General features: G+C 46.5%; 8 protein-coding genes across 8 annotated transcripts; 2 read left to right on the forward strand and 6 right to left on the reverse strand.

Moving 5' to 3' along the window:
* Positions 1 to 1,726: 1,726 nt before the first annotated feature.
* Positions 1,727 to 3,421, forward strand: sreA (siderophore transcription factor SreA; the record flags this gene model as incomplete). The annotated part of the gene is made up of 3 exons (XM_056640011.1): positions 1,727 to 2,031; positions 2,100 to 2,614; positions 2,670 to 3,421. The coding sequence occupies 3 exons, from the start codon at positions 1,727 to 1,729 to the stop codon at positions 3,419 to 3,421; spliced, it is 1,572 nt and encodes a 523-aa protein (XP_056505768.1).
* Positions 3,422 to 3,950: 529 nt separating this feature from the next.
* N7469_001092 (CapA family protein) lies at positions 3,951 to 5,198 on the forward strand (the record flags this gene model as incomplete). Its single annotated transcript, XM_056640012.1, has 1 exon — positions 3,951 to 5,198. One exon carries the CDS (start codon positions 3,951 to 3,953, stop codon positions 5,196 to 5,198), a length of 1,248 nt encoding a protein of 415 aa, XP_056505769.1.
* Positions 5,199 to 5,495: 297 nt separating this feature from the next.
* On the reverse strand, positions 5,496 to 6,810 carry N7469_001093 (PTH11-like integral membrane protein; the record flags this gene model as incomplete). The annotated part of the gene is made up of 4 exons (XM_056640013.1): positions 5,496 to 5,893; positions 5,950 to 6,017; positions 6,075 to 6,516; positions 6,585 to 6,810. 4 exons carry the CDS (start codon positions 6,808 to 6,810, stop codon positions 5,496 to 5,498), a joined length of 1,134 nt encoding a protein of 377 aa, XP_056505770.1.
* A 1,897-nt stretch (positions 6,811 to 8,707) lies between these two features.
* N7469_001094 (uncharacterized protein) lies at positions 8,708 to 9,357 on the reverse strand (the record flags this gene model as incomplete). The annotated part of the gene is made up of 2 exons (XM_056640014.1): positions 8,708 to 8,969; positions 9,041 to 9,357. The coding sequence occupies 2 exons, from the start codon at positions 9,355 to 9,357 to the stop codon at positions 8,708 to 8,710; spliced, it is 579 nt and encodes a 192-aa protein (XP_056505771.1).
* Positions 9,358 to 9,440: 83 nt separating this feature from the next.
* Positions 9,441 to 9,829, reverse strand: N7469_001095 (uncharacterized protein; the record flags this gene model as incomplete). Its single annotated transcript, XM_056640015.1, has 2 exons — positions 9,441 to 9,590; positions 9,638 to 9,829. 2 exons carry the CDS (start codon positions 9,827 to 9,829, stop codon positions 9,441 to 9,443), a joined length of 342 nt encoding a protein of 113 aa, XP_056505772.1.
* A 3,327-nt stretch (positions 9,830 to 13,156) lies between these two features.
* On the reverse strand, positions 13,157 to 14,192 carry N7469_001096 (uncharacterized protein; the record flags this gene model as incomplete). The annotated part of the gene is made up of 2 exons (XM_056640016.1): positions 13,157 to 13,966; positions 14,034 to 14,192. The coding sequence occupies 2 exons, from the start codon at positions 14,190 to 14,192 to the stop codon at positions 13,157 to 13,159; spliced, it is 969 nt and encodes a 322-aa protein (XP_056505773.1).
* A 961-nt stretch (positions 14,193 to 15,153) lies between these two features.
* N7469_001097 (uncharacterized protein) lies at positions 15,154 to 15,333 on the reverse strand (the record flags this gene model as incomplete). The annotated part of the gene is made up of 1 exon (XM_056640017.1): positions 15,154 to 15,333. The coding sequence occupies one exon, from the start codon at positions 15,331 to 15,333 to the stop codon at positions 15,154 to 15,156; it is 180 nt and encodes a 59-aa protein (XP_056505774.1).
* An 18-nt stretch (positions 15,334 to 15,351) lies between these two features.
* Positions 15,352 to 15,753, reverse strand: N7469_001098 (transporter; the record flags this gene model as incomplete). Its single annotated transcript, XM_056640018.1, has 1 exon — positions 15,352 to 15,753. The coding sequence occupies one exon, from the start codon at positions 15,751 to 15,753 to the stop codon at positions 15,352 to 15,354; it is 402 nt and encodes a 133-aa protein (XP_056505775.1).
* Positions 15,754 to 15,765: the final 12 nt, after the last annotated feature.

Below are 15,765 nucleotides of genomic sequence, written 5' to 3' on the forward strand. Positions count from 1 at the left end.
CCCACCTTTTCCCGTGATTTCCTTCTTCATACCTGAAGAACTCGGGACTATATCTAGAAAGAAATTTGTGTACTATAAATGCCGAATGGACCAGCAACCAATACCAACTTGGATGTAAAAGACAGTGGAGAAATTTATGAATTTACATAAGAGGAACAAAGTACGAACCATTCGGCTGTAATCCGATGGAGACCTTTCGCTAAATTAAATTGATTTGGTTCGAGAGAAAAAAAAATTCCCCGTTGAGACACCTTAATAATCGCCGTTTGCCTCTTTGGGAAAGGTGACATCCTCGGCAGTTTCAACTGTTTTACATTTTGTTGGCCTGTGAAATCAGGCATTAACGGGGCTTCCGTATTGATAGTAGCCAATCAAGATTCAGGAGTTGTTGCTGACGCCACCCGCATACCAATCAAAAACCAAAGAAAGCGAGTTACTCACAATTTGACCCGCCAACGTCCTCTTTGGGAAGGTGCGATGTCCACAGTTGCCCCCCCTAGACTTCATCAGGTCTCGGTGGAGTCCAATTGGATCTGGGGAGTTGCAAAGTGGTGATCGATGAGAATTCCAGAAAAAAAAAAGCAAAAAGTGAAGAAATGTCAGAACTAGAGGGGGGAAAAGGGAAAATAAAGCAATGGGCAGATGTATAGACCGAAAGAGGGGTAGTTAATAATTTTCCAGTGTTTCACAAATGCCAAAAGATTAGATGAGATAGGCTGATGATGCGATTAGCCTGATAGATTGATAGCTCGGCGATCACCCCCTTCGTAGATCGATAACCTTCCCCCGTCATTGGACTTCCATCTTCTTCTCCCCTGCCGATTCTTTCGTGTCCCTCTCATCAGCCCACTCTCTTACCTTTTTTATTCTCCTTTCTTTCTTACACTCTTCTTCCTCTCTCCCACACTCCATCTTTCCTTCTCTTGAAGGACAACCTTCCTCTTCCGCCGCCGCCACTCCTCAATCCTCCTGCTTGCCTCCTGCACCCTCCGTCTCCCATTCACACCGGATTCTCGGCAAAGCAGTGCGATCTTCACCCCCCTGCAGGCCCCAACGACTTGGACCAGTCCTAGTTTCGTTTAGCTCTAGTGCCGGCCAACATCCCCGAACACATCTCCCCACAGCGCCAAGTCAGACCAGGCCTCCCTGCTGTGCTGTCACCTGTCGCAATCGCCCATCACCTGACTCTTTCCGTCCTATTGGGACGCCACTTTCTTTGATATCGCGGTCCTGGTCTGTTTCCTTTTCTTCCCAAGGCTGTGACTATCTCAGCCCAGATCATCATCGCATTCCCTCAAGGCCGGTAGTCCTCTTTCACGCCCACTCCTCATCTCCGCTATCCCCTTTGAGTGTTTCACCATTCAAACCTATCCGACACCACTGTTCTCGCTCTCCTACAGTAGAACTATTACGGTTCGTTGACCGACATTTGGACTTCGTTGGTGGCATAATCAGTCTGCGTGCAGGCAAACGTGTGTGATACGGTGAAGTTAGGCTCTAGACTGCGGTGCGACATACTTCTTCACCTCCCTTCCGGCATTCGGCATATCTCTTTTTTTCTTCCTTTTTTTTACTTCTTTTTTTTTGTTGTCCCGCCGCATCTGCGGCTTTGTGTTCCCGGATCTTGTTCATCAGGATTAATATCGCCTGATCTTTTTCCTTCTGGAGGTCTCGAACAGGAAGATTGGCCAACGACGTCTTGGCCCTGGAATTTAACGAGGTGGTAATGTTAGCGTCCATCTCACAAATGGAAACGGTGCGCTCTTTCCCCGGGAACCCTGCTGGTTCAATGCGACAACCCTCTGCGGAGGATCTGGACGCTGCTCAGCAGCTGATCTCATCAGCACAGGCTGGACGTGAACATTTGGCTCGACAGTATGGCGATCATACTTCCACCATGAACTCTACAAGTCCACCACCCAATGGTCCACCATCAGCATCTGGTCGTTCGGCTGATGGACAAGATAACCAACACATCAAAATATCCCCTAAACCACAAAAGGACACCACCTTTCTTGGACATTCATGCAGGTGTGTTTCCTCTCCAGCTCCCTGCTCAATTGTGAGGGGTGTGGATCTTGATACTGACTTATATACAGCAATTGCGGAACGAAAAGCACGCCACTCTGGCGTCGATCTCCGACGGGTGCGATGATTTGTAATGCCTGTGGTCTTTATCTTAAAGCTCGCAATGTGGCTCGCCCGACAAAACGAAAGAGTGCGCAACAAAATGCGGAAAATGATCAACCAAGTGCCCCGGCACCTCCGAGCGACCCGACTGCGCATTCGGGAGGAGGTTGCAAGGGCTCCTGTCCCGGCGGTGGAAGTTGCAATGGTACTGGTGGCGCAGAAGGGTGCGATGGCTGCCCGGCATACAACAATCGTATCTACAAGTCCTCCCATCGAGGTGCTCCAGCCATTCAACCCCAATGGGGTCGGCCTACTCCTCCAGAGACGGACTCCGCGCCAGACACAGACAGTGCCATCCGGGTTCCAGCCGCCCCTACTGTCCCAGAATCAAATTCCACTCTGGTGGCCTGCCAAAATTGTGGCACAACGGTCACGCCACTTTGGCGTCGGGATGAGCAGGGCCATCCCATCTGCAATGCTTGCGGTAAGTAACCGGCCTAAAGTAGCTCTTGAATATACTCGTTCTGACTCGTGATTAGGATTGTACTATAAGCTACACGGGTGCTATCGCCCAACCACAATGAAGAAGTCCATCATCAAGCGGAGGAAACGTGTTGTACCGGCTCTACGGGACCAGTCACCTACTGCCGCTACTCAATCTTCGAATGGATCATCGGCATCCCCAGAAGCGTCTCCTGCTGCATTGGCTCACTCTCATGACGATCACTATCGATATATGAGTAATGAGCCGATGGATCACGTACCTCGGCCCTTGCCATTTGCCCCTCCCCCAGTTGATTTCACTGGCTTCCACATCAGCTCCGCTCCTATGCAACACCAGCTCCCCAAACTTCTGGAGCCAGAGAGACTAGGCCCTTCGCCAGTGTCGTATGGGCGTCGCTCTGCATCTCCGAACTCAATTCACCTCCCGAAGAAACGAACTTTGGCTGAGTCCGCTACGGACGCTCTCCCGGCTACACCTATGGAATCGAATCAGCTTCCTCCTATCATGTCTTCCGCCAACCCGTCGCCTCCGGGTCGCCTGAGTTCCATCTCAACCATCCTCAACCGCCCAGAGAATCGCGATGAATCGCGTATGGAGCAGCCAATGGGCCGCTCTCAAGCTTTTCAATCACCTCTCGGCCATGCTGGACATCAACATTCTTTGCCCGGCATTTCCTCGTTGACGGATCCCTCTGTCGAACGGCGTGCCCAACTGGAGCGCGAAGCGGAATTGATGCGCGAGGCACTGCGGCAAAAGGAGCGAGAATTGGCTTCAATCGGCCGATAATGCGTTGAAATGAGTCCAGACTATGATGAAAGTAACGAAATTCCATTCGAAATAATTGGTTCAGGCTTGAGGTTTTTCCACATAATAAACGGCGCAAATATGGAGATTTGCGCATGATACCACTCAACATACTCTTTTTTATGAGGTCGACTTCGAACAGTGTCATTACGTTTTGTTTCCCCAAAAGTATCAGCACAGAAAATGTACGCTTACGGATTGCTTCGGGTAGTAGTATATAATAACTAGTACTTCATCGGTTCAAACATGGTATTCCCCCAATATAATCTAAAAGCAAGTCAATATTCAAAATATTCGAACTTGAGACTTTAAATAAACCAACCACTCTACACTGCCATATTGTTTTCTGGCCGTGTCCGAAGCTTTCGGGCCGATCCAAGGGTTGCCGATGTCATCATGACTTCAAGTTGACTGAGCATCAGCATTCGTAAAACATCAAATGTTTTGTGATATCCACCAGGACAGATATTCCTATACTCCAAAAAACAAGACTCAAAAGTGGAACAGCATCATGTCGACAACCGAATCATTCACATTGAACTTCGCTGGAGACGTGATGCTTGGTCGTTTAGTCGACCAACTCTTCCCCGAACACGTCCACAACACTCAAGACCAAGAAATCGCAGCAAGTTTCGCAAGGAAGTATCCATCGATAGCAGGCAAAGGAAACTACACACACTCTTCACCGTGGGGCACAACACTCCCATTATTCCAGAACTCAGATCTAAACATCATCAATCTCGAAACATCCGTAACAAGTACGGAAGAACCATGGCCGAACAAAACATTCAATTATCGAATGCACCCGGCTAATCTGGCACCGACTCTGAAGTCGGCTTGTATCGATTTCGCGAACCTTGCTAATAACCATACCCTGGATTTTGGGAGTGAGGGTTTGATAGAAACGGCTTGGACGTTGAAACGAGCTAAGATTCGCTTTTCTGGGGCTGGAGAAACAGTTGATGAAGCTTTTAAACCGGCGAAATTATATCTTCCCAGGAGGGAAAGTCAAGATAGCTCAGCAGATACACATGCAGAGCCCGGTAACCAACGAAGTGAAAATGAGCATTCGGTGCATATATATTGTGCTTCTGATCATCCTCGTGATTGGAGTGTTGTTCCGAATTTCCATTTCATCGATTACTCGCCGAGTACGAGGGTCAAACTACGGACCTTGCTTCTCTCTGGTGGGAATACAAGCCATCCAGATGAAGATGATCCAGAAAGTGATCTCTATCATCATACTGTGCACCACCATCACGACATTAAGAGTCAACCGCCTGCTTTGAAGATATTCTCCATCCATTGGGGCCCTAATTATTCCTGGAACCCAGCTGGAAAGATCCGGTCCTTGGCGCATTTCCTGATTGACGAGTGCGATGTCGATATCGTACATGGTCACTCCTCGCACCATGTACAGGGCGTGGAGGTGTATCGGGGAAAACTGATCATATACGGTTGTGGGGATTTTGTGGATGATTATGCATTGCACGAGGAGTTTCGGAATGACCTTGGCGCGGTTTGGAGGGTTATTGTTCAAGAAGAGGAGGTGGAGGGCCGTAAAGGCCTTCGTCCAGTGCGGTTGGAGATGTTCCCTACGCGAATTGATAAGTTCAGGGCTATGCTGCTCGAGCCCGGAGATCAGGACCATATTTGGGTAAAGAGAAAGATCACTGCATTGAGTCAGGATCTAGGGACGCAAGTGCGTCAAAATCTTGGAGAGGAGGGTCAAGTTATTATTGACATGGCAAGAAGATAGATACTCGTAGCTTATAGTAATGTTGGCCTTAGGACGCTAGTATCAATGGAAACAAGGTAATCGTGTATTGAAAAATTTGATGGCGATTTGTGTAGGCCAGACAGCCTCCATTCGCTGTCATAGCTCATGATTAGAAAGAGATAATTGAAATGAAAGCCCAGTTAGCCACCGGAAGAAACCCGACCCCCTAATATGTACCAAGCATGAATGAATGGATGAATGAAATGCAGTAGGCCGTGAAGATGTGGTCATGAAAATAGAAACGAATAAATAAAAACGAAAGCATCAACGGTGTTGTCATGAAGGTGGAGGCGATTCAATCACTAATCTCCGCTCACTAACTGTCTCGCCAGCTTTTGATTCTTGCATGACAGACATTTCAGTAGTGACCTCGATTCCACCGAATGAACTATGGCTAGATCGATCCCCATGCTTCACATTGATAGAATACATATCGAAATCTTTGTCCATGTTCTGGCTGAATAGATCATTATGTGTGTTTTGCCTTTGCGAGCGAGATGCGGTAATATTGCGAGTATTGGTGCGTGGGTTTGAGGTATAGCGGTTATAGCTATTCGTTGAAAGTAACTTAGGGAAGATCACGCTAATAAGGGGACGTAGAAAAGGTAAACAGGCGCAGATAATCGCGACGTTGCACTCTGCTGCAGTCCAATAGGCTGCGTCGACATTGCTGTCTAGGAGGTTATAGTCAGTATTGTGTTTTGTCTGAGGGCTGGATGAACCAACATACAAGAAGTGTCGGTGCTCTGGGCGACAGTCCTGAGACTTGAGAGACGCAGTATGCTTGTTATGACGACACTAGAGCATTGTTAGATATTTTATATTGATAGCAATGCATTTGCATGAAAAACGTACAGAATACCGATCGCGAAGACTCCGATCAGAGCAATCTTCTGCATCCGAGGTAACTGGAGCTTGAAGAGCAAAGGCATGGGGAGCACCAATAGTGTTACATCGGTAGCAATGTTCATCGACGCGTTGAAGAACCAAACAGCCTCGAAGCTAAGACAATGACCGGGCAGATCGTGATTCCAAAACTTGGCAACTGGAACACAATTCACATAACCACTGATAATTGCCCAGCTTGAGTATGTGGCAACAATGGCCATAACGACGTAACACGCCAGTCGAAAGGAGCGAGCAGGGAAGATGCGGATGTATTGGAAAAGAATGGAGAACTTGGTGAAGGCCAAGCTGGCGTTGTACATGGGGATAGCGGCCCATAGACACTTCAGTTGTTTTTGGAGTATATCTGAAGAGAGCAGCGATGAGTGTGTTCCCATCTTATAGTGATATTCTGCGAAAGAATATGGTTAGATACTGGCTTTACTGGTCATAGTTTGTTCTGCCGGGGCAAAGACATACGGGCTGCGACGAGTGCAAGGTATATAATAGAGAAGACCAAGGCAATGAGCACGCTCCAATCTTCACGGCCTGTGATCTTCATCAACCCGAGACGCGCGAACAATCGCATTCCGACAATGATGATGGCGACGCCAGTCAGAATTGCCGTTACAACGAGGGCTCGTTGGCCACGCTCATAGCCGTCGTCATTGGCCCGAGGAAGAAGTTCGTGCACAATGTTATCCATGGCGAATGGTATATAAAAGAATGACAGTGCGGAGAATATTGTCGTCAAATGAGTGTGGTGGATGATTTTGGTTCCTTCAGAATCTTGGGGATATCATCCAATAGCCCCCTCTGCAATGACGGTTTACTGCATCGGATTGTCAGACTCTGACAGAACAAGTCTCAAGAATACTGAATCTTCAATGAAGGATAGATTGGGGAGTGGGCAGAATAGCGAGGGTGCCACTTATGAACAGAATTCCGGGCGTTTGGCTGGTTGTATTGATTGTGGAGTGGATCGTGTTCATGCAAAGCATCACAATAAGAAAACCTTGTCGACTAGCCTGCGATCTCCAGAAAGTTTACATAGTCGACTCAATAGTGCACGAATATGCCGTGATCTCCGTGGTTTGCCCGGGTATTCGGGTCTGTTGTCTCCAGCAAGGCAACGGCTCGAGCGTGCACCATGTGGCCCCGAATGGAGACATGCTTGACACAAAGGCGTTGTCTGAATGCACCGAACTCTACAATGGAAGGCTTTAGCGTCGTCTTGGTCGTCAATTCCCCACAGTAATCGTCAGCCCATAGTGGATCATGGCGCTGCATGCCTTGTATGCTGCCTTTCGATCTAGCGAAATTCAGCCGGGATTTGCATGTGGCTGGTTGATATCCCATGGTATAATCACAGTCTCTTCTTGTCAAGCTTGCTCGCCAAATTATCAATATGGAGGAGATCAGTGGCGAACGGGCCCTTTGAATTGATGATGACCCACGTTTCGGAACACGATGTTGCACTCTCGGTCCTCCTTAAATGTACTATGTACGTTGCCCTTATTGCTCGGCTGGAAAGGGACCTGCAGGACCGGAGATGCACTATAGAATGCGTGCATAAGGCTGTACTCCGTTTACACCGCAATGTAACATTTCCCTTCTCGAACAATTCTTTGCATCACCAGTGTTTATACTGTATGAAGACTTGCATAACTGCAAATCAACAATTCTCAGGATCTGCTGCCTATGAGACAATCGCTTTGAATGTAACCTCCAGGAGATTTTGACTTTGATGGACCCCGATGTCAAAAAACGACAGATGCTGATCCGTGATTTTCACGTGGGTCTTGTCTCCTCAGACTTGAAGTGACGTGCAATTCCCCTGAGACAAGATCTGACCTCGTTGCTCCTCCGTGTCGCCCCAACTCGGATAGTTGAATTTATGCATTCCAAATTTGAGTCATCGCTTTCTTCTCTAGTGGCAAATATGATTATACAGAGCAGCTGAACCCCGAAATAAATTCAATCTAATCTCCTGAGACAACACAACTCTCAAATGACCCCCACTCAATTGCCACTGGTATTCAATAATGCTGTCGAGTCTCCACAGCGGAGAACCATGACTGCCGCGTCCGCGCATCTGGATCAAATTAACTTGAGCATCTGGCGCAATTGTATTTGCAATTGGTCAAACGATGAAGATCTTTTACTCTAGCCTCTGCTTGAACGTTTACGGGGTTGAGGTTTGATCCTTGTATGTATGTACCACGGCTCCCTGTTGAACCTTCATCACTTCTCCGGAAAGTGTTTGGTATGTGTCCATAAGCGCAATGATCGACATGTTCCGAGGATGATAGGATGATCCCCTGTTCACTACGCCTTTCCACTTTAGTCTAGCCGATACCTCTACAGACTTTGGAATAATCTACAACTAATTTCCGATGCAACTACTGATAGCATCAACTAGTTTGCATTGAAAATAAAAAGCAGCTGACGGCAATTACTAAGTATCCAATACAGCATTTCTATAATGTCAGGTTTCGCAATTCGAGATGATTTCACTGCAACGACTGAGCACTCAAAGTAAATACTAGCAGCTTGATACTCCTGGAAAAGACATCTTGCTGGGCATTGATATCCCGCGTCCATTACAAAATGGCATTCTTGGGACACATTCTTTGCGCATTGCGGAGAAATTCTGGCTCAATCAAGGACGCCAATACTGGGTTGCTGTCGCTTATCATCCAAGAGGCATCATGTGCAAGTGCAATGTGGAAACCAAAATCGCTTTCCATTGCTTTCACCCGTGCAACAGTAGCTTTCGCTGCAGGGAGATCCATGTGTAAACATCCTCGACTTCCATCGGGAAGTAGGAATTCAGCAAAATCATGCGTTCCATCCAGCAGTGATCTATTTCATCATATAATCATACTTCAGTTTCACCTATACTGACAATTTGCTTCCATGCAAGCAAGACATACCTTGAATGACAGCAATCTGAACCTAAGAGAACCCATTCCCCGTTCTCAAGGCGAGCGCAAGCACACAAATTACCAGGCATATGACCAGGTGCTTGTATGATCCAGAAACTTCCGTCTCCGAAAAAGTCCATGGCTTTTTCGAAATGTCCAAAAGGTACCCATGGCCCAGCAAGTGTTTCCCAGCGCTCGGTTGAGTTGATTGGATCAAAAAACCGCCCATCCCATTGAGATGATGGGTCTCCCAGATGTCCCGGACTACAAAATTCCTGTGTCCCCGGTCCAAAATAGCCAATGGCATTTGGGAAAATATCACGCATAGGGTAACAATGATCAAAATGTGCATGACTTTTCGATATTCATTAGTTCCTGACCTTTCTTGGGGTAGATGAATGGAAGAATGCTATACCTGAATACCACCGCATCTACTTGCGATGGTATTGTGGCATGTCTTCTCGTAATCTGCTGGTGAACCGGCTCGCTTGGTGGTGTTATTCCCAATTTTTCCCAGTAGACCTCGCGAACGAATGGAGGATATTCGTCTTTGCTCTAGCTATTGTTAACAAGAGTATTCATCTTATTGTATCTGGAATAACATACGGCTGCCATGCCAAGGTCCCAGACCAGATGTCTATCTTTCTTTGGGTTATAAGCATAAAATACCCAATCATAAAGCCGAAATTGATCTGGTGGAGATCCAGCGTGCATCAAGGACGTTAAACCTGTCATGCTACCCCCATCGAGCAACGATAAATTGACATATCCATCAGTTGCCGGGATGGAAGATGACATCGTGATTATTTGCCAGTGAGATGACTACGGGAGGTTGATAAAAATGAAGACTAAAAGTGAAAGCAAAACAAAGCTGGCGCGCTCGGAATTAACACCCCACTCGTAGCCTGAAGCTTGAGGGGCATCTGGGTGTGGGGAATTGATGTTTCTCCCACGACGATATTCGGTTAGCCTTGAAACCTTTCAAGGCTAACCAACCTATAAGTACAGGGCGCCCGCAGGAGAGTTAACCGCCCCTAGGATCCATTTTTTTCTGCCGGCATATGAATGTAATAAAACAATCAATTTACATCAATCTGATGATAAATCCTCTATCTAATAAACTATATAAATCAAACCCCCCCCCCCCCCGGCCCCAACCTACCTGTCTTACACGTTTAGGTATTGATTCCGTGAGGCTATAAATATGATTCAGGGATTTGCTCCCATGAATCCTCTGCCATATGGCCTAATTTGCGAGGATTGAGATCAGGAGACACAATAGAATGATCGGTTTGTTGAAAACTGATCTCATGAAGATAATTTCGAGTCATTTCTGATCGTGATCTGGTTTTAAGACAGGTTTGATAGCAGCAGGATGAGCTACCAATTGATATTCTTTCAGAGATCGTTTTGACGTCTATTGTAGAGTTGAAGGAAATACTGGTAGATTCAAACAACGAACAATCTCATCAACTACCATCACACGCCGTTTAAATAAAACTCGAATCCACTCAATAATAGATAATATTTGCACATGTGATAGCATTTGTTTGCGGCCTCTAGCTATTTGTTTTTTTGTGAGTAGGTCGACTGGTAGATCGAATAGTATAGCGAGCTTGTTGTTTAGAAGACGGTATTTTAGATGCAATATTGGCAAGGTAAATTGGTGGGTAAATTGGTAGGTAGGCAAATTGTATGATATTGATATATATTTTGGTAGGGGATAGGGGCTCAGGGGTATTGTATACGATATTGTATGACGGGGGTGGGGGGGGCAAGGTGTCGACTACCTACTGCGGGCGCTGTAGTACTTAGATTTCATACTGCTTCCTATAACGGAATAGCGCTGTCAAGATAATCTCTGAACTATTTCCGGATCCGACGAGATATGTACATAGTCACGAATCCATTCATTTCGCCCCCGCGTTTAGGCCTTCTTGGCATCTCCAACCGCCAGGAAGTAGTTGGGTCGTACAGGTTGGTTCTAGGGCTTCCATCCACTATTTGTATGGAAATGAGTCTCAGTAGGTCTCAAACTTATTCAATAGAGCGAGAATGAAGGTGTCAGCTATTTTTCGGAAACAGTAGCTTTGGTTTTTCAAAGTATCATCACTTTCGCTTGGATCTTGATTTAGATCACGTCTGACCTCCGCCTGCGGATATTTCACTTGTCAAGATCCCGATGCATCCCAAATGGTCTCACATTGCTTGTTTAATCTTCCGATCCCTTTCAATTTCTCTTTTCGAGATATGCGGAACTTATGAACGACCCTTCGGAGCTAATTGCGATATGCTACCATTGAGAATTGAGCATACTGTATCATCTGATCAAATTGGCCCCCAGATTTGAGGGACTTGAGGTTATTAGTGCATGCCCTAGCCAGGTGCCCAGACAAGCTAATTTCGTATCTCAAACAGCGAACTAATTTCATTGGACATGAAAGTTAGTAGTCCCCTTTTTAGGGACGTCTTTTTTCCAGGAACACCCGCAATAATAAGCCCGGGGCCCCGTCACGGCCCAGGAACCCGAGGCAACTCTGCGAATTTTCTCAACCCATTCGCAATATCTACACGCCAGATCAACGTATGGTTTCGATACAGGCGTTCGGACGCTTATACAAGAGAATTGGTGGCGCGCATATCGCGCTTCTTCGTGGCTTGAAATAGTGGATTCGGTCTGGTCTGGTCTCAAACAACCTTGGGACTATTCTATGAAGGTTTGCTCCCTGATTATCTCCATCAAATCTGCGGTTATTAACAAGATCGAAAGTATCGCGAGATAGATCTCAAGGCCGAATAAGGCCACGTCAAATCTCGCCGCAATATGGAAGTCCCGCAAACTACTCTACCGACAACTACTGCGTTTTTAGAAGCCCCGACAACCACTGGTTCGACAGATGATATACAAGCAATTCTTCAAGGATGGTATTATGGAGGCCAAACATCAGGTTCGCCACAACAATGAGTTATTTCAGCGCCAGTGAGACCGAAATACTGACCCAATGCAGGGAGGGCTATTACCTGCCCTGATCCACAAACCTTCTCGATTACAAGCCCATATGCCGACTGTTTAAATCCAGAGGCGACAGCAGTGGCCGCGGCTTGCAAGGATAAAATTCTGACCTACGATGACGGGCAAACCCAAGAATGGTAGGCATTCATTTCTCCCCTTCTATCTCAATCGCCATCTTCACTACGAGGACTCACATGCCCAAAAACGCAGCGCAAGCACAGTGGATTGCTTTACAATGACTGTATCACGTACATTATCAAATGATGATGACGTAGTTACAAGGTATATGTGCGCCAAGGATTGGTTTTATGACACCATATATCGCGAGGAAATAGTACTTGCTACCACTACTATTACCAGTAGTACTACAGGTGAGTGGCCCATCGAAGCCATTTCCTAAGTACACTTTGTATCTTGAGATATCTCGATTAATGTAAACTCTCACTAGATTCTACATCAGACCGCACCATGAAAACGACAACATCAATATTCCCCAGTTCCACAAGCACAATATCGCCTGACACCCATTCATCAAGCTCCAAGTCTGATACTTCTGCACTTTCGGGGGGGAGCAATTGCTGGAATTGTCGTGGGATGCATTGCTGCTCTTTTAATTTTGCTGCTCGTGTTTCTACGAAAGAAAATCGCGAATTTGTCTAAAAAGAAACAGGACTCTCAGGAGCCGATGACAGAAATGCTTGATTCGAATGAAATTTATGAGATTGGGACTTCTTCTATTGGTTCAGCCATCAAAAAGAACAGTGAAGTGCAAGAGATCGGGATAGGGAAGTGATATTGCGTGATTTTAATCATGGATGTGTATATAGAATTTTCATCGTTTGCATTCTGGCAGGGCGCTTATATACATAGTCCACTATGGCAATGGCAAGGGTGCCATTGTCGGGCATCATATTGTTTACATCACAGTCGAAAATTACTAGCAAGTTGGCGACTTTCGAGATCATTAGTAGTTCTAATGTGCGAATTGTTCAAATCCCAGAGCATTACAGAGGAGGCGTTTCATTCAATCTCGATTTAAACATGTAAAAGATTATGATTGAATATCACAAGCTACTTCGGTATAGCTTCGAATTGGCGTGTATCCAACCAATTTACTCCACCCATGTTTCAATGGCTCTTTTCAACGCCTGTTGTAACCACGCATCGTCCAATTTTGAATTGAGATCAAAACCGTGCTCTCCGTCTTGATCAACAAATACAATATCATAAGCAGAGGTCAGTTTGCGCGCCTGTGCAACAAACTCCTCTGTTTCAGCCATCGGAATAACAGTATCCTCACGCCCCTGTATGACCACAATACCACCTTTAGGGACCCTGCCCCCTGACTTTTCCAGTCTCACTATCGGAGAAAGAACTTCACGAGGTGTATTCTCTGAGCCCAATGCATAAAGACGCCCAAGATGCCCGTGTTGGATGCAAGCAATCATAAACGCTGATCGTTCCGGGGACACAATCGATGATACGGGGGCTCCTATATTTGCTGTTTTCATGATGTTATGGAACACTGACTCTGCCACATTTTGACCCCAGACAGGTCCTGCTCGAGGCTCTGTATATGCCTTAGAAGCCAGATTGGTGCCCGGGTATGCGGCAACCGCGCTGCATATCTTCGTTGGGTACGCCAGAGCGAGGTAAAGGCTAAGCGTACCTCCAGCTGACCCACCAACTGTCATTATGTGGCCAAGATCTATCTCTGTGGGGGTGGAGTGACCTTCCAAAAGATCACTGAGTGCTGGGCTGTGGATCCAAGTCCAGAAATCTTCAATATCTTGGAATATTTCAGTACTCGTTGCTTCGGGCATGAGGCGATAGTTCGGGCTTATGATAAGCGCTCCGTATGTAAGAGCTAGCTCGGACAACCAGGTGGGCCATATGAACATCAAGAGAGAGTCTCCGACGACCTAGAAAGTTGTGAGCTCATTGCTATTCGTGGATGTGATTTCAATCGTTTGCTCCAGATGTACATACGAGGCCACCACCGTGGAAATTGATAATTACTGGTCTTTTCCTTTCATGTTTCGCCTTCGGGATCAGGATATCACAACGGATTCTATGGTCTTCGATCTTTTTGTAAGAAGTTTGGATAACCTCGAAGCCATCAATTTTTGGGTCAGATGGGACTGTCATTGTGATATAAAGAACGTCGGTGGCTTCGATGTTTGGGCTTGGAGAGGTCGCTTCAGTGGTTTCTTTCCTAAAGTCACACTGAATCCTCAAATGAAGAGTCCACAGGTAAGGTCAGCACCAGTTGTGTGCCTGGGAATGAATTTCCAAAGGCTGCGTTATGGAACATGACCCGCATTATATGCCGTTGATGAGAGACGTTTGTGCCAAGGATCATTCGGGCCGGTGGCTTGAATGTTAGATCTTTCCTGGGGAGGCCAGACAATTGTCGCTATTACAGAAACCAAGCAGGGAATATGACTCAATAGGCCAAGGTGGAGTGCAATAAGCACATCAGTTACAAACACCCAATCCTGGAGGTCGTTTTAGACGGTGGGGCCAAGCAAATAAGAACGATCTAACAAACAAATCCAGGGACGACCGACAAAAGGGTATCTGATCAAACACAAATAGGATTTCGGCCCCAAAGATAGAACAAAAATGGGTAAAGTCCTAGGTAGAAGCCCAAGTGCAGTCTGGCTGATGCCTGCATCTTACAAATTTGGCCCCAAACTTATACCAAAATGGGAAAATCCCAGATACGACTAGTGGAGATTCAATGACATGTCCAATCGCTACTGCAGAGAGCACATCGTAATTTCTATGAATGATCGACCTTGCTGACTGCCCGGTTGACATATTCGTCCTCCGCAAGGCTCGTCCATGACGCTGACCGATTACGACAGTCTTCCACCTGGTTACTCCTTTCTGCAGTACAGCATGCTGGCTATGGACCCGTGCAAAAATAAAGATACTGGTTATAAGGGATAATGTTAATGGGAATTTGGAATACTAACTCTTAGCGGTGTAGGCAAAATAACCAGTACAAGTGTACTATACTTGTACTGCATCTAGTAGTTACATCGTTATGCTCTATGGAAGGTGCTTTTTGTACATGTTAACGACCTTAAGTATCAAAATCCGGTCAAGTTACATGCTCCTTTTCTTCCTCCTTGGGTATCCTCACCCACACGACAGTCACCAAGGCTGCTGTTAACTGGGCTCCCAATGCAAACCACCAAATAGCTCGAAGCCCCTCAAGTCCCACCTCTCCATCGGCGCCTCGATCAACACGCGTGCCAATCGCGTTCGCTATACTAATCATGATCGCTGACGAAAGATTCTAGTTGGTAACAAGAAGGCTTCCTGCACTTCCTTGATAGGATCGAGCAACATTGCTAGTAATGAAAATTGAAGCTGCGGCGAACGCCAAATCGGGGCCAAATGTCACCAATGCGACTCCGGGGAGAGAAAGGGCCCAATAGGTTGTCGTTGCGGTTTGTGGGAGGAAAAATGCGGGTCCCAATGTGAAAGCAAACATAGAGCAGGCGTAGATATAATGACTAGGCACGAGGTGGAGTGTCCGACTAACAACCCAGGTTGCAAGTACTCCCACCAGAGCATTAGGGATATGATAGAGCGCCACAGCGATAGGGGTAGCGTGCTGAATACGGAGCCAAAATTGGCTGGCATAAAATTGCCAGGCTCCGAAGAAGGAGCCGAATCCAAGGAAATATTCGATCATTAACGGTGTGAA

The sequence above is a fragment of the Penicillium citrinum genome, assembly GCF_028827155.1.
Source record: "Penicillium citrinum strain IBT 23319 chromosome Unknown utg000001l:1.0-4955037.0:1.0-4956770.0, whole genome shotgun sequence".
Taxonomy (NCBI): domain Eukaryota; kingdom Fungi; phylum Ascomycota; class Eurotiomycetes; order Eurotiales; family Aspergillaceae; genus Penicillium; species Penicillium citrinum.